The sequence below is a fragment of the Ursus arctos genome, unplaced genomic scaffold, assembly GCF_023065955.2.
Source record: "Ursus arctos isolate Adak ecotype North America unplaced genomic scaffold, UrsArc2.0 scaffold_18, whole genome shotgun sequence".
NCBI classification, from domain to species: domain Eukaryota; kingdom Metazoa; phylum Chordata; class Mammalia; order Carnivora; family Ursidae; genus Ursus; species Ursus arctos.
The window spans coordinates 13,360,890-13,381,452 of record NW_026622852.1 but is presented as its reverse complement, the minus strand read 5'-3'; the positions used below and the strand labels follow the sequence as shown (position 1 = coordinate 13,381,452).

At 48.3% G+C, this 20,563-nt stretch overlaps 1 protein-coding gene across 3 annotated transcripts in view; it reads right to left on the bottom strand.

Moving 5' to 3' along the window:
- Window positions 1-18,550, bottom strand: part of ACER2 (alkaline ceramidase 2) — a 29,276-nt gene extending 10,726 nt beyond the window's left edge. Inside the window, exons 1-5 of one of the 3 annotated variants that reach the window (XM_048222946.2) lie at window positions 18,306-18,390; window positions 11,063-11,390; window positions 9,457-9,571; window positions 8,580-8,721; window positions 1,376-1,513 (exon numbers count right to left, since the gene is read on the bottom strand). In XM_048222946.2, the coding sequence (XP_048078903.1) occupies window positions 1,376-1,513; window positions 8,580-8,721; window positions 9,457-9,571; window positions 11,063-11,107 (440 nt within the window). In that variant the 5' untranslated portion in view covers window positions 11,108-11,390; window positions 18,306-18,390. Of the gene's footprint in view, window positions 1-1,375; window positions 1,514-8,579; window positions 8,722-9,456; window positions 9,572-11,062; window positions 11,391-18,305 lie in introns of all 3 variants that reach the window. The other 2 variants (XM_026506460.4, XM_057313478.1) reach the window with 2 other exon arrangements.
- Between the last annotated feature and the right edge of the window lie 2,013 nt (window positions 18,551-20,563).

Here is a 20,563-nt window from a genome sequence, read left to right as displayed (position 1 = left end):
GGTCAGGATTCCAAGGTCCCGAGATCGAGTCCCACATCGGGCTCCCTGCTCAGTAGGGAGTCTGCTTCTCCCTCTCCCTCTCCCTCTGCCCCTCCCCCCTGCTTGTATGCTCTCTGTCTCTCTCAAATAAATAAAATCTTAAAATAAAAAATAAAATAAATAAAGGAAAATGTTTCCCTGCTTAAAGGTCACACTCATGAGGGAGAATTTATTTCAACCATAATCTGCCCTAACCACTGTCTTCTCTCATTTGTTCTTATTTAAATATTATAAATTATAAATATTTTCCCTTCCCTTAAGCTACTTTTTAACAAAATTTCAGGCTAAAACACAGTATCAAGAGTTAAAATGAACTGGATTGCAATGAATTCTCAAGAAACTTAGCTAAGTCCTGAGCATTCTATTCATTTTAGGCCTAATATAAGCCAGCACCCCTGGACTATAACAAATCCATTTCAGATCTCTTTATTGGCAATTTGTGTGTTTTCCAAAGAGCTTCAAAATCCTGTGGGTATTCTGAAACCAGTCTCTTATTTTTCCACTCCTTCAAGGCTGTGGAGGGAAGCCAACAAGACAAGACCGGACAGCATCCTTCCTCTGCGAGCCAGTACTTTTAAATACTTCTTCAATCACCTTTGACCCTGCCTGGTATGGCCAACATTCAAAGCAGCCCCCAGAGGCAAAGCAGCAGGAAGAACCATATATCTCCCCTCAAAACAAAGGCTGAGAGAAAGCTGTCAACACGTTACACAGAGCAACTCTCACACAAAGGAAGACAGATACAAAGGAAACTTCGGTTAAACGCCGTGTCCCTAATAATGAGAAAGTCATGAATTAAAACACACTTCTAAAGATGGGCACAAAGAAAAAGCAGCATTTTCACTACGATAAGGGTGGTGATTTGATGTATTTTGGGGTTAAAGAAGTAATCATGTACACACAAGGCTAAACTGTTTATAGATATCAACCTGAACTTGAGTATACAACTTTCCAAAGGAAAATCCTTACGCAAAGAGCAAAGGCTTTACTGGGAAGACTCAAACTCCTCTTCCACACTCGAGGGCAGTAAAAAGGAAAAAAACAAAACAAAAAAAAGACAGAAGCTGGACACCTGGGTGGTGCAGTCGGTTAAGCATCCGACTCTTGGTTTCGGCTCAGGTCATGATCTCAGGGTCGTGGGATCGAGCCCCGTGTGGGGCTCTGTGCTCAGTGGGAGTTTGCTTGAGACTCTCCCTCTCCCTCTCCCCCTCCCCCTGCTCAGGCTCACTCTCTCTCAAATAAATAAATAAATCTTTAAAAAAAAAAAAACAGAAGCTGGTGTGTTCCCAACACAGGGATCGCCTAAGGGGCAGGCGGGAGGAACAAAGGCACCCACCTCCTTAGCTCTGCAATGAGCAGCACCGTGCAAGGAACCCCGAGGGTCATCAGAGAGATGTTGTTGATGGCGGGCTTGACAAACGCCAGGCATGTCGTAACGGCAGAAAGGACGCAGACCACCGCCTTGAACCTGCCCCTGAATCAATGAAAGCAAACCGAACTGTTAGCTAAGGAGCTCTCGTCTGTCGGTGAATGCTGGCCACGCACAGCAGGCAGGTGTGCAAGCTGAGAAGTGGTGCACTGCGTACCGGGAGTCTCAAACCCACGCCCGCCCACAGGCTCAGGAATTCCACTTCAAGCAGCTTATCCTTAGGAAATAACCAGAAATTGGACAAACATTTAGCCAGGAGAATGGTAAAATGAGAGTCCATCTCAGTCCCCAAGGGTCAGATATGGTTAACTGTTCTTGTAGTGTTACTTTTTTCTGTATTTCTTTCAGATATTGTATAGCAGGGTCTAGCAAACTTTTTCTGTAAAGGGCGAGAGCGCAATCATCTTGGGTTTCGCAAGTACTAGGACCTCCCTAGCTCCCTAAGTCTGCCCCTGGAGACAAGCGGTAAGGGAATGGGCGTGGCTGTACCCCAAAAACTTGATCTGCAAAAGCAGGCAGTGGACCCATTTGGCTCACAGGACCCAGCTGGCAGATACCTGTCCTACAAGGTGAACGTGGAGGACTTTCACAAGAAAAACAGGAACCATTTACAAACCACAAAGCTCCCTAGCTTAAAAGAAAGAATTCGGGCACCTGGGTGGCTCAGTCAGTTAAGCGTCTGCCTTTGGCTCAGGTCATGATCCCAGGGTCCTGGGATTGAGTCCTGCATTGGGCTCCCTGCTCAGCGGGAGCTTGCTTCTCCTTCTCCCTTTGCCTGCCGCTTCCCCTGCTTGAGCTCTCTCTGTCAAATAAATCTTAAAAAAAAATAAATAATCTGTGTCTAGCAACATATAGCTAACAGTCTTAAGAAAAAATTCTAGGACTGTCTATATTTACTGGCAACTCACAGACTAGCATGCACTGGAATTTTGTGTTGACAAGTTTTTGACATGACAGATCTTAAAAAAATACCATCCTCAGGGTGCCTGCGTAGCTCAGTTAAGCAGCCAACTCTTGGTTCCGGCTCAGGTCATGATCTCCGGGTCATGAGATCGAGCCCCCCATCAGGCTCCATGCTCAGTAGGGAGTCTGCTTGTCCCTCTCCCTCCTCCTCTGTCCCTCCCTCCACTCTTGCACACACACATGTGCACGCTCCCTCCTTCTCTCTCAAATAAATAAATCTGTAAGAAGGAAACAAGAAAATACCATCTTCACACCCTTCAGTGGATGCACTTTCAGTAGAAAGAGCCAGAAGTGGCGACGTGATCCTGGACATGCTCCTTCTTCTCTCCCTGGGACTGTATTTCCTTATCTATAAAATGAAAAGGCTGGACTAGATGATCCCCAAGGCCTCATCCATGACTGAAATTTAGGAGCACATGATTTTCCTGAAGTTTCTATTATTCCTCATTAGCACAATTTACTTTGGCCGAAAGCCCTGGAACAGGTCACAGTTGGGAAACTCATTTGAATGAAATTCCATTATAAAGAAATCAAAGTACATTGAAACCTCCAAAATACAAATTTATCTCTTAAAGAGGAAAACCATTTATCATCAAGGCGCAGGAAATCATTGATCGAGCTGCCAACTTTCTGACTGGAATGAACAGGAATTGTAACCCTGAACTTCAACCAGAGAAAAAAATACGTATGCGGGAAAGGGTCCAGGCAGCAAATCCTCAGGAGAATCACTGTTTTCCTCCTGGCCTTGGCTGGCATCCTTCGTTACTGGAGGAAAGGCTGCCTGCTCCAGCCTGAGGATGACAGCCCGCAACTCCCCTCCCCCCGTCATGCAGATGGCCCTTGGGGACCCACAATACCTCTTTCGCTGAGTTTTGAGGTGCTATGACCTGTACCAAGGCTTTTCAGCCTCTTCAGATTGGATACAAGGTAAAAGAAAAAAAATTAGAAAGAAAGAAAAAACACTCGCTAAATTGCATTACTTCTCTAAGATCAATGGTTCGGGAGTTAGTGAGGGCGACAGTGACGTAAGCACAGGTGGTCCAGCTAACAGATGTGTGTTCACTCGCTGCTTCCATCACTTAGTAGCTGTGGGACCTTCCCGCAGGTCCCGAGACCCTCCAAGCCTCGCGTTTCCCATATGAAAAAGAAGACCCCCGGGGCGCCTGGGTGGCCGTTAAGCGTCTGCCTTCGGCTCAGGGCGTGATCCCGGCGGTCTGGGATCGAGCCCCACATCAGGCTCCTCCGCTGGGAGCCTGCTTCTTCCTCTCCCACTCCCCCTGCTTGTGTTCCCTCTCTCGCTGGCTGTCTCTCTCTCTGTCGAATAAATAAATAAAATCTTTAAAAAAAAAAAAAAAAGAAGACCCCCTACCCCATGATGTTCCTATGAGCATTAAAGCACTTAACATGGTGTCTGGACCGTGGTTATGCGCTAATCAAATCCACTGTTACTGTTCTCCTTCCCACTGTTCGAGAATAAATGCTATTTTAAATAATGTGACTGTGAGTAACAGCTACCCTCAGGGCAAGCCTGATGGGGGGACTGTGGCAATCCCCAAAGGCCTGGAGGGCATTACCAAACAGTTCAAAGGCGGCAAGCATGAGGAAACTTGCTTTCTTTCAGGAGAACAGAGGCAGACACCGCCCCGACGGTCCAGAGGGTGCGGAGGAATGTGCTGCAAGACGGTGGCGGAGCGGACCAAAGCAACTGGCAGAAGTCCACACGAGTCAGAGCCAGCCCGGCCCAGCCCTGAGTCACCAGGGGTCCTGGGGACAAGAGCGCTGGCCATGTCTGAGGAGCGCAGGGTTCTGACAGAGTGCTGTCTTATCAGTGACACTAGGCAACCCCTGGTCTCTGGTCCTGTCCTCCTCTTTCCAGCCCATTATGGGCTCCAATGGGAACAGCAGGTCAGGGAAACCAATCACCCGTCTTCCTCGATTCCCCCAAATCAAAACAGCCCAACACCATCCACATAACAAAGCCGCTACTGCTGTCACCATTAGCCACCCCTTAGAGCAGAGGTTCCAACTCTGTCAGACCCTGTGCTCCTTTTTTACAGCAAATACCTGGTGATGCCCCCTTTACTCTTCCGAAGCGAAATGGATTTCATGGATGATAAAACCTCCATCACGGTAACTACCAAAACCCTGTCCACAAACTTCCCAGATGCCCCTCAAGGGATGGAAATGTGCTTTAAACTACCCTGGAGGACTAAAATGTCATCTATATAGAACAACTAGCCCATGGTACGCCCAGGATTCCAGCATCTGGGCCTCTTCTAAGTAAGGAACTGATAAGGCCCGCAGAGTCTAAGGCCCTGGCCCCCAGTCATGCAGCCAGAGCAGAATGGCCAGACCCCAGCCTGGTAATTCAGGATTCAAAAACTGAATTGGATTATAAAGCGAGGGCAAAATCATAAAAATCACAGCAGGATAAATCTTTAAGAAATGGAAATAATTAGCGTATCCTAGCTCTTTGTTCTTGGAGTTTTTTTTTTCTCAAAACAAAAATGTCTAAAAATTATTAATAACCATCAACAGCTGAGTGTATGATGATTCTTAGGACGTTGTAGGCAAGACCAAAGAATGCCTTTTTTTTTTTTTTAATTTTATTTATTTATTTGACAGAGAGAGACAGCCAGTGAGAGAGGGAACACAGGCAAGGGGAGTGGGAGAGGAAGAAGCAGGCTCCCAGCAGAGGAGCCCGATGTGGGGCTTGATCCCAGGACCCTGGGATCACGCCCTGAGCCAAAGGCAGACGCTTAACAACTGAGCCACCCAGGCGCCCCCAGAATGCCTTGTTTTTTGACCTACCAATTATTCCTATTCATATGGTAAACTTTAATAATGTCCCTGCTGACCCAGACATTCTCCAAAATACTTATCCATATTAGCCATTCCTAATAACTGCTAGCCCTACTGAGTCCTTACTCTGGACAAGACACTGTACACCTTGCAGGATTTCCCCCTGTATTTCCGACCCTGCAATGTACTCTTAATATCTGCAGTTTACAGATGAGCAAAATGAGGTACCAGAGCCTTAAAAAAAAAAAAAAAAACACAAAACACCCCATTCCCCAAAGCCATGTGTCTCTGATACACTTAGCCACCACACTCTTCTGCCCCTCCTCCAGAAATCTCACACTGGAACTACTTTTGATGTATTTTTAGAAATATTCCAGCAAAGTCTAGATCACAAAAAGAGACGTTAACTTGGACAGCTAAGCCACACGATCCCTGGTGTACAGAAACCCTGGTTTTGACACGAAGTCTTTGGTCTGGCAGCCACTTGGACTCAGAGCTACACCTGTCCCCCTGTCCTGGGCAGTGAGACCCACAAAAAGGGGTTTGGTCATCTTGCTCTCCCTGTCACTGGCAGGTTGAAGGCGGACGAATAGAGTGGCAATCCTTATTTATAGTGCGCTACTCTCCCGTAACATACGCCTTTCCTTAATTCGCATCTACAGTCCCCACTTTCTCCTTCAGTGTGTGTGTGTGTCTGTCTGTCTGTCGCAGGAATGCTGGGCAGAAATCTCCGTGTGCCATTGGTAGTACACTTGCCATGTTTCCAGTACTCTCTGGTGCCCTGCAGGGTTCTCTCATGAGAGGATTATTTACCTACTTTGACAAATGAGGAAACAGAAAGTGAAAGAGTCCGGACGAGTCCCACCGTTTGTAAGCAGGGAAGCTAGGATTCAAACCCAGGGAGTCTCCAAAGCCAGGGACATAGACATCTGTGGTGCTCAGGGCTCCAAAGGACTGTCCCCAAGCTGAAGACAATGGGGTCCCGTCTTCCCCGAGAAAAGGTGCCGGCAATAGAAAGTCCTAAGCGGTCACCTCTCTGTCCCGCGGTATGGTTTCATTACTAAAGGTAGTAAGCTTTAATAACTACATCCATTGCCCCATCTTCTTTCACCTGCTCATAACATTCCCTCACTCCTCTCTTCAAAAAATGACAAAGAAAGGGGCAGCCTGAGTGGCTCTGTTGGTCGTTAAGCGTCCGACTCTTGATCTCAGCTCAGGTCTGGATCTCAGGGTTGTGAGTTCAAGGCCTGTGTTGGGCTCCAAGCTGGGTGTGGAGCCTACTTTAAAAAAGGAAAGAAAGGAAGAAATGAAAAAGAAAAAGGTTCTCTACTACAAACATGCTAAAAACTGTCGCTTGGAATTTCCAGGGGCATCTCCACAGTGTCACGAGCAATGTTCTCCTGTCTGCCGCTCCTCACTCAGCTCCCAGGACTTGAAAGATCAGATCCAAGAGCAAAGAGGTTCCTCAGCTCTCAACCTATCACCCACCCGGCTCAGGGCAGGGATGGAGGTGACTGTGGCCACCTTCCGACATGACAGGAAAGGCCAAGGTAAATGATGTTTCTCAGCCAGAGGAAAGCCCCTGCCTGCAAAGTCCCCTCCTGACCCTGCCTGGCGCTGCCTGCCTTCGCCCTCACGCTGCTCCCCTTCTCCACCTCACGAGGCTTTCTAAGCACCCCAGTCATTCTCCTGAAACTGAGCAAGCAAGCACAGCAAGACTAGAAACTGCAGACCACGCAAGCCAACCTGCCACGCACTGAAGCCTCCTTCCTCCACCGAGGAGAAGGCCGCAGCAAACGGAGACCACAGCTCTCCGGAGACCGGGAATGGCCCTTCCTGTCACCTCCTGTGAACAGCTGGCTCGCTCGCTCTCATTTTTTTGGATAAGTAACCTTAAGGATCCTTTTTACCTGCTCGATGATCCTCAAAGAAAATACTATTTAATTCAAATCCTGCTCTGTACAACGAAGTGTGTTCGTTTGAACACACGAGTTCAGTTGTACAGTAGTTCATCTGAAGTATGTTATCTCCCTACCTCACTGAAAATACATTTTTACTGCGAAAAAGCAACACGTGCTCTTTGCTTAAAAGAAAACCTGCACAACAGTATAGAGTAAAGGTAAAAGTGAAAGTTCTCTCCCCCACCCCTCCCCCATGCCTGACTAGCCAACGATAGGGGCTGTTCACCCTCCTCCCCTGGGCATTTCTGTGCACAGACAAAGACGCAGACGCGACAAGAGATGAGTTCATTCATTCTGAAGTTACCATACCCCACACACAGTTCTACCACGTACTTCTTGCAGCCAGCGTGTTTTACAGACGCTTCCCCACCTCCATCCACAGAGAGCAGCCTTGTCTTTAATAGCTCCAAAATGTCTACTCCTGTTCACAGTACCAGGAAAACTGCGGGGAGCACTATTTTCCTAGTACAGCTCTTCCCTGGGTACACACAGCTTGCTTGACTGAAACCATGTTTTTAGACTATTTCTCTATCTATCTATCTCCATATATATACATATATATATATGGATCCACATAAAACAGTGTCCCTACAGAGAAATACATGTGGGTCCTATGTTCTAGAAGCATTTCTCATCGTTATGAGGTTGCCTCTTCGGTTCCTTCAGATATTAACAAACCTCATAGAGCTCCTCAGAAAGGCTTTCCCTGACCAAACTCCAAATGAGCCCCCATGTCACCTCTACCCCCTTCCCACCCTCATTTTTTTTTATCAGATCACTTGTCCCAGCACACTGTATTGCTTGTTTGTTCATTGCTTTGTAGCCTCCCCGACTTCACCATGAGCTCACTGAAGGCAGAGACTCTGCTGTTTTGTTTACTGCTATATCCCAGTGCCTAGAAAAAAATGCATAGTAAGTGTTTAAAAAAAAAATATTTACTGGATGAATAACCATGTAAGCATCACAACAGCTATTAAAATGCATCCGTTTCTGAAATTCCGGATTTCCAGCTTGGAGGGGTGTGTGTGTGTGTGTGTGTGTGTGTGTGTGTGTGTGTAGATCTTAGCAGAGGTAAAACCAATACCATTTGACAACCACAAGAACCAATTCCTTAACGGAATTCTATAAACTTATCCAATGGTAGAACTGGATTGGACTCAAGGAAATTACCCCTAATATCCTATAAATTCTCCGCCAAGCATACTAAGATTCCCTCTTTCGTCAGTTTACGGTCTGGCAGAATAAACAATCAGTGGACATTAAAGAAGTGTCTGATAAGGTGTCACAAGGTTAGGCTCCCCTGTGTGCTGTTTTTCTGATACATGCATCGATATGCTGGGTCCTGCACTCAGCAGTAAATACAAAATGGTTCAGCACAAGCTTACCTGTCATTCCGAAAGACCTTTGGTAGATACCTTCTGGGGAACCACATGGCCAGAGCACACATCAGAACCCAAAGGATCGCAAGTTCATCGAGCATCTGACCCAAGAAACTTAGGGTTGCATGGAAGTAGACGGATCCAATTCCTAGAATCAATTACAACCAATAAAGAAAGGTCACCGCAGAAGAACAGACTCGCAAATTCAACACACTGCTGAAGGCCAGCCATTCCAACAACCACGGTCACCATCACCAGATCACACTCTCACTGAAAGCAGCAGCTGAAGGAAGAGACCCACACCGCCTGGGCATGCAGACTTGAAGCCTAGAAAGAGGATTTCAAGCAGGGCCCCCATGTCAGCACATCAGAACTTGAATAATGCCACAGTTAAACACTCCGTCCTCCTCTACCAAGGCTTCAGGGGAAGAGGCAGTGACTAAAAGTCAACATTCTCTCACTGTTAAGAATGCCCAATCTGCCTGTGGAAGGAAATGGAAACTATACAAGCATTTCCCAGAACAATGAAGGCTCAAACATCTAGAATTTTCTTTCTTCGTTTTGATCCATTAGCCTAAAGTCTCATCAGCGTTCAATCGCTTTTGCGTGATCTTCCTCAGAAGTCCTCAGAACATTGCGCTGGCCCAGCACCAGCAGCTGTCGCATAAATAAGGCCTCCCCTGCAATTAAGCCATCGGTGGAGTCGCCCCGGTACCCAGCCCCTGCCCAGGAGCGGCCTCCTTCTGGCGTCAAAGCAAAATAAAAGCTCGCGAAGAAGTCAGACGGACTTCGGTTTACAAAACATAATGTTCAAATAGGACAGGAAGTGTGCAGAATTCCATTTCCTCCCTTTCAGGCCCTGCTCGAACACGCATCCACTTACCCACTACAACTAAGAGCGTCCATATTAGGTAGATACCGCTGTTGAAACACGTTGCGTACTGGCGAAATAAGCACATGCAGATGGGCGGTAAAACGAAAAATAACACGTTGCTGATCTGGGGGGGGAGGGGGGAATGTAAAATGAAAAGATGAATGTTAAGTAAAAGGGCAAAAAAATAAAGCAGCGTGTTCCAAATAGGAGCTTTGCAAACTGGGATGAATGTGGCCGCACGTCTTGTTTAAACTCTTACGTCTTTTTCCTTTTTTTTTTCCCCCCACTGCAGACACAGGGAAATTTAAGCCTTCTTTAATGGCCATTTGGGGGCTTCTTCCTGTCTCTTTGCAGCGTTTTTATAGCTGCTCCCATGATCAGTCTATGAAAGCTGCCCAGCCCCCTCCCTGGATTCCAAGAATCTTCTTCTTTTTCTGCACAAGACCAACTATGATGCATTTTATCTACTCGCACATACATTTTTAAGGCAAGGCCTGCACTAAGTAAGGGTAAAAAATAAAAGTTTCATAAGGAGGTGAGTACTGGACACCCCAGCTCCCAATACTTTTCTGCTAGCAAGGCCAGCCTTTTCTCTGGCGCCCACACGAAGGCAGGATGCTTCCTGGTTGCCGTGTCTGCCTTCGTCAGTTTCTTCCCCTAATCAAACCTAATTTTAGGTAAAGATCAAACTTTCAGATTTTGGTGTGGATTTAAGCCTATTATCCAAGGGGGGCATTTAGCTTTTCAAAAAAAATACATCTTCTCTAATATAATATATTCAAATTATTGTCATTTCAATACCTAATCACTATTTAAAGATCATTAACGGGCTACGTTCACATAAAGCTTTGAAGTCCAGAGGGAACTTCATACTTACAGCCCGTTTCCATCGGGACCAGCCATATCCCACACGCCCAACACCCACCAGTGACGACCATACTGGTCAGCGTAACTCTGGAACCTCAGCTCTAATTTTTTTTTTTTATTTACTTTGTTGTCTTTTTGTTTTTAGGAGGTTATAGCCAGCTCCCTTTTCTTTTTTCCAAATTTTTTTTAAATCAAGGTAAAATTCACATCACATAAAATTAACCATTTTATTTTTTTTTAAGATTTTATTTATTTATTTGACAGAGAGAGACAGCCAGCGAGAGAGGGAACACAAGCAGGGGGAGTGGGAGAGGAAGAAGCAGGCTCCTAGCGGAGGAGCCTGATGTGGGGCTCGATCCCGAACACCAGGATCACGCCCTGAGCTGAAGGCAGACGCCTAACGACTGCGCCACCCAGGCGCCCCAAAATAAACCATTTTAAAGTGTACAATTAAATGCCCTTGGAATATGCAACCATCACCTCTGTCTAGTTCTAAAACCTTTCCATCACCCCAAAAAGAAAGCCCACACCCATTAAGCAGGTACTTTCCACTCCCTCCCCTCCCCACCCCCACCCAGCCCCTGGCAAGTACAAATCTGCTTTTTGCGTCTATGAGTTTTTACCTATTCCGGGTATTTCATGAAAGCGGAATCACACACACTATGACCTTTGCATCTGGCTTCTCTGACTTAGCACAACGTGTCTGAGGTTCATGTCGTGGCACGTTCACTACTTCCTCAATACTTACTGCTTTTTTGTGGGCAAATAATATTCCATCGTCCGAACACCACATTGTTCATCTGTTTACTCATTAATGGATTGTTGTGAACAGGGCTGCTATGAACGTTCCCATACAAGTTTTTGAGTCCTTGTTTTCTTCTCGGTATATGCCCAATCTGGCATCCCTGGATCCAAGGGTAACTCCATGTTTAACGTATTGAGGAACCGTCAAGCTGTTTCCCATGGTGGTTGGACCACATTACCTTCCCACCAGCAATGCACAGGGTTCTAGTATTTCTACCGCTCTGCCAACGTGTGTTATTTTCTGGTGGTTTTTGTTTTTAATGAACGCCATCCTGCAAGGTACAAAGTGGTGGGGACATGCAGCTTTTGAAGTTTTCTTTCTAATTGTGACTCATAAAGGACAGCAGCCAGAGGAAGCATGCAGAATGGGAAAAGCACAGCTAAGTTGAAATGAGCAACACCCGTGGGGAAGGGGTGTGGGAGGATTCCACAAAAAAAGACTAGAAAAACAACTTTCGGAGGTAGGAGGTTGGGGCAGATGAAGTCCAGAAAGTCAAGGGCCTGGGGTCTTTCCAAAGAAAAGACCAGTCCAGTCCCCCATGGTGAACAACACAGAGGCAGCCCCCAGGGAACCGTAAGGGTGGGTGTGTGAGCTGAGCTGAAGGGGCCAGGGAAGTGAGGCTTTACCAGACCTAGGAAAGTGTGCACGTGCACGACTAGACCAAACCCCAGAACCTGAGGTGCACACATAAGGACTGGCAGGGCCAGCGGCCTAGGCAGGCCTCTTTCATCATCTGGGAGCAGGAAAGGGTAGAAGGGACATCACTTTGAGAAAGGGGGGAAGAGAGGGTAGAAGGGAAATTAAATCAGTGATGAGTGGAGAACCAGATCCTGTGTCCGGGGCGGGATGGGAGCAGGGCTGCTGCCTGGGGTTAAGAGCGAAGCCTGAAACCCCCAGTGGGGCTGCACCATTGTGGAGAAAGGGGTACTTTCTTTCTAGTTGGTGGGCTCTGATGGGGATCTTTTCCTCCTTCCCACCTGAGAGGCCCATGAGCTACTTGTGACCCTGGGTGAGAGTTTGGATAAATTGTCTCAGATGGCCCAGCCGGGGTGCAGTCTCCAGGCTTAGAAATACGGCCACTCTCTGTCACTACACAGCAGGTAAGGAGGAACTGGGCCTAGGGTCTGCGTGCATGGTCAGCAGTAAGCTGCTGTTCGTTATTACGATCACAGCCTTTCACTTTCCAAGGAATCCTTTAAAGAACGAGAGACCTTTAGAAGTAAAGAATGAGAGCGTTTCAAGACCATCCCTTGTTTCGCAAGGGGCAATGCGTGAGCGCCCAGAAGGGCTTCCCGGGCTGGCTGCGGAGGTCAAAGAGCGATCACCCACAGAGGAGGGGCCAACACTGAGCTGTTTCCATTGCCCAGAGCCGAGTTTCACCTCCAAGCCCCCTCCCCCACCACACTCTGACCTCCTTGGCTTAACTCCTCACGGGTTCTCTAAAAATTCTGACTTATCCCTGCATTGTGCACCTGTGATAGGATACAAATGTGGCTCTCATTTTGTTAAGCAGAGAAGGAAGGAAGGGGGAGAAGGAGAAAATGGAATTATTATACCAGAGGTAACTCAAAACCCGATCTGTCTCCTTTCTTAGACATAAACGTGTCCTCCTGTTTCGTTCTGTAATTTTTTTGAAAGTCTCCTTTCTCCCGAGGGATAATGGATATCCTCAGATTCACAGCCTTCGAATCATTTTCCTTGCATTTATATGAATACATATATATCCCATATTATAACATTATCGCTCTGTTTCTTCTCTCCTTCAACAATAGGCTACGTAAACCTTTTCATCTTAGTTCAGATAGACTGACCTCCCTTGCTGTAAGTGTCCCATGTGGGAGTGGGTTATCTAGTCCTCCCCCAGGGGAAGGAGCCCCAATGAACAGCCCCTCCTACAGTGTCGGGGGATAGGACGCATTTTGCTTTTTACGTCTTCATTGTCTCAAGTCCTTGCACTCTCCCTTGCTCCGGCCAAGTGCAACCATCTCCTGTCAAGCCGTCCCCCAACAGGCTCTGTCGACTTGCGCTCATCACCTTCTTTTTCCTATCTTTTTTTTTTCTTTTAAAATTTGCATTTAAATTCTAGGTAACATACGGTGCAATGTTGGTTTCTGTGTTAATCACGTTTAAATGTATTTACACACTACTCACAAAGGCATGAAGTCATTCATTACACCTGCAGGAAAGTCATGGGACTACAAACATTTTTTTTTTTTAAGGCACACATTAAAGAGCTCAACTTAGAAGCACCAAGTGAACATCCCCCAGATAACACGGAAATCACCTTCTTGCCTCTTCGTAGCCCTTCTACCAGTGACGGCTGGCCTCCACCACGCCTTTTAAAGCCCTCCACCTATGAAAAGGGAAAGAACAAATCCGAGGGAGCCTCTGTCCCCAAGACAAAAAGAGGAAGGAACTCCGAAAGAAACACGGAGAAGCAAACAAGTCCTGGTTAAAACACACATTCAGTGCTTCATCTCTTCTGAGAAATGAAACTTCCCCTAACTATTGTGTGGGTCACTGCAGTTGAAGAATAGTTCAGCCAAGGGTATTTTTTTAAAGCCTATTGCTTTGGAGAACGAATTTGCTTAATGTCTGCGGAGCAGATTTTTTTTCATTAAAAGGAAACCGCAATTTTAAAGTGTATTAATTATTTCCTTAGGAAGTTCCTCATTCCACGAATTCCTCCTTAACAACTCACCAAAATAATCTCAGGGACAGACAGCAATCTCCTCCCGATGCATGGGAGTGTGCGCTTTCCCAGGCCGAGGGTAAATGCTGACAAAGCAACAGGCTGTAAGATTTTCTGAGCAGGAAGGTTCAGAAACAGCTAAGGGGTATTCCCCTGGCTGGGTAGACAGTCTCCGCATCTTAACTGTATGCAGATTTCTAATCGTCCATTCCATTGCTCCCCTCCTGCCTCTGGGATGACCAACTGGCCTGGCCTGCCTGGGACTGAGGAGGGTTCCCCAGGACATGGGGCTTTCCGCTTCCAAATCAGGCAAGGCCTGGACAAACCAGGACAAGTTGGCCACTCCACTCAGAAGACTTCTTGCAAAATTCCCCCACAGTCCACCAACCCCATGCAGAATACTAATAATGCCCTGCCAACTGGTACACCTCTCCGGTTTGGCCGTCACCACCCAGATGACTGTCTGCAGGTCTGGTCTCTGTAACGGGCACACAGTAGCTGCCCAGTGAATAGATCTAGAGATGAACGGGTACAGGACATAGGTCATTCTGTCCTACAGGGACATAGGCTTCAGCATTATCAGGAGAACTACCTTCCTTATCTCTTGATGGCTGGCAGAGCTTATTGGGAAAGGCACAGACAATGGGCTGACTTTATGCATATATTTTGCTTCCAGACTTTTTTTCAGCACCAGTGGATTTCCTCCTGACCCCGAGTCCCTGCCCAGCAACAGAGTCCCCACAAGCTAAGCCCAGTGGTTAAAAAGCAGAGCCTACTTTTCTCTAAAGCAGTGCTTTCTAGAATCCTTCTCTGCAGTGTGACTAGAGCCCGGAAACTTAAAACATAAGAAGGAACTCGAGTCAGTAGAACTTGTATGTGGAAGAAACAGTACAAACTGTGCAGAAGCAAAAGGCGGTAGAAGAACATGACATGTTCTTGGAAGGGAGGTCTGGGCTTGGCTGAAGCCAAGGATGATGACAGGTCTTGAGGCAATAGAGGTTTGGGGGGGGGGGGGGCAAAGCGAACTGCTTCGTACATCCAAACACTGTCAGTGGGAGCATAAACCAGGGTACTCTCTCTGGTGGCCCATTTAGCAATAATTAGCAGCCTTTAAGTAAACACTCTCCTTGACCTAGCAATTCCCTCTAGAGGATTCGTACTTGTAGAAGTACATCCAGATGCATCTATAAGGATATTCATTGCATCACTGCTCAGAAACCAAATCAAAACATAAAACAGAAACTGCCCTACACATCCGTCCATAAGAGATTGAGTAGGTAAATAAATCATGGTCAATCCATTACATGCAGCGCTGATTAGGCATTGTAAAGAGGAAGATAACGCAGAGCCAAGAGAGGACCATCTCTGAGACCTATTAAGTGCAAGCATCGAGAGGAGTTTGCGTAGTGTGATGTCACCTGCGTTGAATAAAAGCTTAGATATCGTGTGTATGCATTATACACACGCATTTTCTATACTCACACAAATACATGTGTTTTGTACAATGCCTGAAGAAGTCTGAAAAGATACACAAAAAAGCAGATTTTTCACTTTATAACTTGCATACGCTGAATTTTTTACCATGATCATGCTACTATTGGTGAAAATTAGTAAGTGGAAACCTCGCTGAAGTTGACTGGGGTTGCTAGAAGGGGAGGCTGGAACGGAAAGCCCATACCACTCAATGGGAATTACAGATGCCTCACAGAAGATTCCCTGACAGGAACCAATGGTCTATTCCAGGCCCCAACAGGGAAAGATGTACATTGTATCTCCCACAAGAAGTCCACTACCCCAGCCACTCAGCCCATGAGAAACAATCACCCTGAACTCTTGCTTTTCTCCGGGTCCCAACAACCCCTCCCGACTTCCTCCTTCTCCATAAGATAACATTCCTCTCCTTTGTTTGTCCGTCTTGCCTATGGCTTGGCTATAGCTTGCTCGCCCTGAAGGGCAGTTTCTCTTTTTCTGAAATAAACCCATGCTTGCTGGTAAAGTAACTTTAATTTTTAAGGTGAACATTTTAAAATACAGAACAACTGTAACAAAAAAACGAAAACCTTTTCATATCACCCATCATGAGTTTTATCCTGTAGATCAAATGCTTCCGATGCAAGAGCTTCCAGTTCAAGAGTGGCTGAGTCATAAAGAGCTACGCCATGCAGAATAAAGAAGTCAGAAGGAGCTACATGGCACCGACACCTTCAGGAGAAGTAACTTTGTAGAGTCAAATGGACCAACTAACTCTAATTCTGCCATTTTCTTGACCTTGGCAAATTGCGTCACCTCTCTAGACCCTGGTTTCTTCCCTTTTATCAGACGGCTCTAATAATGCGCGCCGACCACTGACGGTCACTGTGCCGTGCACACCACAGGTTCAACACCTAGCAAACAATTCACAGTAGCCAGTAGTACCTGAAGTCGTAGTAGGGAGGTGCTACCCCCAAGACCCATTAAGAAGGTTCTAGATCCCTCTTCCAGTCCTCTCCTGATTTTGTATCTTCAGTTCCTTACACTTATCCTCAAAATGAGGAAGGGTTATTCTAAAATGGATAAAGAGACCTGCTGCCTTCCAATGAGGATTTAATGAGCTGTTTATCACCAAGTAATAGTTCACTGTCTTCCTCAATACAAGAGAGAGATAAGCACGGGTTGTCCTGTGATAAGCTTTCGCAGATAACTAGGGCAAGGAAACAGTTTTTGCCAAGCTCTTTGGACCTAGACTCAACAAAGTTAGGTGACCGACTACAGCTCTCTGCTGGGCTGAAGCAAACCGTTGTGGTTTAGCAGTATTCCAAAAAGAAGGTCTGTCAGGAGGACCAGCCAGGCTCATCAACCACAGACACTGCAGCTGAGAGCAACAGTTCCTCTCTGAAAGACTTTGGCACTCACTCCATAACTGCTCCAATGGGACCAGATTAAAAATAAAAACAACATAACCCCCCCCGCCCCCATCCAGCACTCTGAGGCTTTTCAAGGTAGGCGCAGAGCAGCTGTAGACCCACGAACTTCTGGCCAAGGAAGCAGGCCTGACTCTCGGCTGGCCTCGGATTCCACAGATCATGACCTTGCTGGGTGTATGAGGACTTGTCCCCAACCTGTCATTTGTTTTTTGTGAAATCCTTAGTCGTACCCTCCACTTAGAAAAGGAGAAAATGAGTTAGGGCTACTGGAAGTACCCAGCCATGCCCCAGCCCATCCTGTGTGCGGGCGTCTACCCCTGAGAGAATGCTCTGAAAACGGAGGCTCAACAGCTGAGCTGTAGCGATGTCCACGATGTCTTACACAGGACCTATGGACAGCAGAGGGCCAGGTTTTCTTGCAGAATTAACCTGGTCCTAAATAAGAAGCAGGAGTGTTTGTGCGGGAGGAAGGAGGAAGAGTGCAGACTTATGGATTGTGCCAGAAACGCGAGCATGACGGCTCCCTTCTCTAGAGTTCAGTTTCATCGTCAATGAATGAAAGGGCTGGGACTAGCTCATCGGAGATCCCTCCAGACTGACTGATGCCAAGTACATTCTCTCCAGCAAATCCAAGGAGAAAATCCTAAAGAACAATCTCAAATTCACAGTGACTTGTAAACCAGGAGTTCCTGTTTTTTTGTGTTTGGCCAGCCGCAGAAATGACCATGCGGAGTCTTCTGTTTGGTCTGAGAATCCTGAGCCACCGCACAGTGAAAAGAAGAGGCATTTCCTTCCCGCATCAAGCTTTCCCTTCCATAAATACTAACAGCACACGGGCTACTGCAGCGGGGAAGTTTCAGCCTGCCCGTAGTAGGGACCGAGGTAAGCCCACGAAACACACACACACTCGCTCCCAAACGTCCCTCTCACTCCCCAGGCTTAATCACGGGGGAGGGCACAGGCCTGGGGGAGTTGACTTTGGGGCTGGACTGAGACTGGAAACTAAAGGCAAAGAAATAAGAACTAGTAGCAATTAACTTGATTCTGGCCGAAAGTAACTCGACCTATTACTGGCGTATTAGTGGGGCGGGGCCAGTCGGCACAGTGGCAGTGGGCCCTGCCCCTGAGACCTGCCCGGGGACTCCCCTCCCCTCCCCCCTACTCCTAGAGCAGGTATTCAGGGAGAAACCGCACAATGCGACCCAAGTGCGTCACGCCACAGAGATCCTAGGGGAGGAAGGAATTGTCCGGGCGGGTTCACCAGCCCCTGAGTCACCCACCTGGGCGAGGGGCTGTCACGGACCACTGGCTTCGGGACAGGTGCAGGTCAAACAAGACAATAGAGACATCAGAAGGAAATGACAAGGGGAGATGAGCCCAGATGTCGGGATAGGGACAGAAGAGGACAGATGGAGAGCTGGAAGGAGCGCAGAGGAGGGGGCGCGCGGATCGACTGTGGCCCTGGAGAGAGCATACCCCAAATACACGCAGAGACCCATGTCCAGGTTCCAGGCGCAGCCACGATTAGGGACGTCCCCTCCCTCCAGCCCGCCTTCCAGCCCCGCTCCCGCTCCCGCTCCCGCTCCCGCACCGTGTTGTAGAACTCGGCGATGGCAGGCACGATGGTGTAGTTGTCCTCGCACCAATCCACCTCCGAGCTGCCAGCCCGCAGCTGGTCCCACCAGTGCGGGATGCTCATGGCCGCTGTGGGGCATTGGAGCAGCTGCTCCCGCAGCCGAGAAGAGTCCAGAACTACTGCTGGAAGCCAAACGCGGCGGCCGCAGCTTTATACACAACGAGTCAGCCGCCGGATGTGGCGCCTCCCCAGCCGGCCCCCTAGTGCTCCGCTCCGCCTGTTGGACGTGACTCGCTCGTGGACCCCTCCCCCAGCTCCGCCCCCTGAGGGGAAGGCGAGGGTAGGAGCAGGCCACGCCCACCCCGGCGGCGGGATGCGTGTGGGAGGAGGGGCAGTCCGGAAGCAGGGACAGAGCTCCGGGCAAGTCCAGATAGCCCTGCTACAGGCAGGTGGCAGAAGCCTTGACGGTCCAGCCGGTGCCTGCCCATGCCTGCCCACGCCCACCTCCCCGGCTCAGACTCACAGGCGCCACCCGCCACCCTCCACCCCCACCCCCCTGTGGACGCTCACGGATCTGGCTCTGCCCTGCGTGTGACACCCGTGCTCACACTCAAGAAAGAAAAGCCCTCAGTCCTTGTAAGGCCCGTGAGGGTTTGGTTGGCAGGACCCAGTGCCACGGGCTAAAGCAGGAAGACCTTGCAGGCTGGAGTGGCCGACTCCATGGCCTTTCCCCCACGCCGCCTCTGCCACCTGCTGTTCAGTAGCGCACTTCTGCAATGTCCAGGACGCTCCTGGTCCCCCGGATTTCCAGCTGTAGGGCTTTAATCTGGTCTTCAAATAAACATAGGGCGAAACTTGAGTCATAGCAGCACTCGGAGGACACATGATGTGGCAGATATGACATCTCCAGGACACTGAAAGTGCAAGAGATGATGGCATAGCATTTATGATAGGCCAGGCACTGTTTGGGGAGCCCCCATGCATCGCTTACTTACTGTTCCCGGGGGTGATACTGCGAAGTGGGTTCTATTGACAATGCCATTCCAGCCAGTAAGGCAGAGCTAGAAATCAAATGCATGCGGGATGATCTCAGACTTGCTGGTAACTACTTTGCCGCTGTAGATTCTAAAACCCAATCCGGTCCCCACAAAGGTCAACAGTGTGTGTCCGTGTCTATGTGTGTGTATGGGGGAGGGGGGCTCTGGTCCTCCTTCCTTGAGTGGTTCTGGGATTACCAGGGCAGGGCAGCACAGTGGCAGAAGCAGCTCTGGTCAGCAATCCGTGGTGCCTGGCACTAGCCTCTGCTTGCTCCAACCTGCACAGTGCTCTGAAGGCCAGCAGCTCCCCGGGCACTGCCCTCTCTGGGCCTGAATGTCCAGGGGAACCCTGGCTGGCGCTCCGGTGTCCATCAGCAGATACCCACACAGCCGTTTGCTGGCCTCCCCAGATCTCCAGAAACCGCAAGCCAATGTTCGTCTCCAGAAAAATCCAGCGTTCTTCCCGTGGGGAGCAACCCACACTCCTTTCCTCTGTCCCAACTTCTGTCCTCCTCCTGGACAGCCGGTTCCACGGTCCTGGAATGCAGGGACACAGGTACCTTCTCCTAAGGTCAGAATGACTCAGGCCTGCAGGACACCCAGTGTGAGCGGGGCACGTCACTGGGAGGGGGGGAATACTCCTCGCGGCCACAGAGCAGCTAATTTCTCCATGCTTCACAGCACGACCCATTGTCCAACGCTGGTTTTCCATGTTGTGCTCCTTCCGGTACTTAAGGTAGAAATATATCTGTATTAACTCTACTGCTGTAAAACACACCATTATTTCATATACCAGTGATTCTCAAAGTCGGTTCCCCTTTCAGGTGATCCACAAGGTGAAAACTCTCTTCCTGTGAACGCTGCAACATGGTCTCCCCCTTTGGGTCTCATTCTCTCACCAGTGCACACTGGAGCTTTTCAGAGGCTAGGTGATGTCATTATCTCTCTGACGGCTAATGGAATCTGTGTTTGGGTATTCTTTGGTATTAAAAGTCTCTTTAAATTTTGAATGTAAAGGGCACCTGGGTGGCTTACTCCGTTAAGTGTCCAACTCTTGGTTTTGGCTCAGATCATGATCTCAGGGTGGTGAGATCAAGCCCTACTTGGGGCTCAGTGCTGGGCATGGAACCTGCTTAAGATTTCTCTCCCTTGGGGCACCCAGGTGGCTCAGTCAGTTAAGCGACTGCCTTCGGCTCAGGTCATGATCCCAGGGTCCTGGGATTGAGCCCCGCGTCG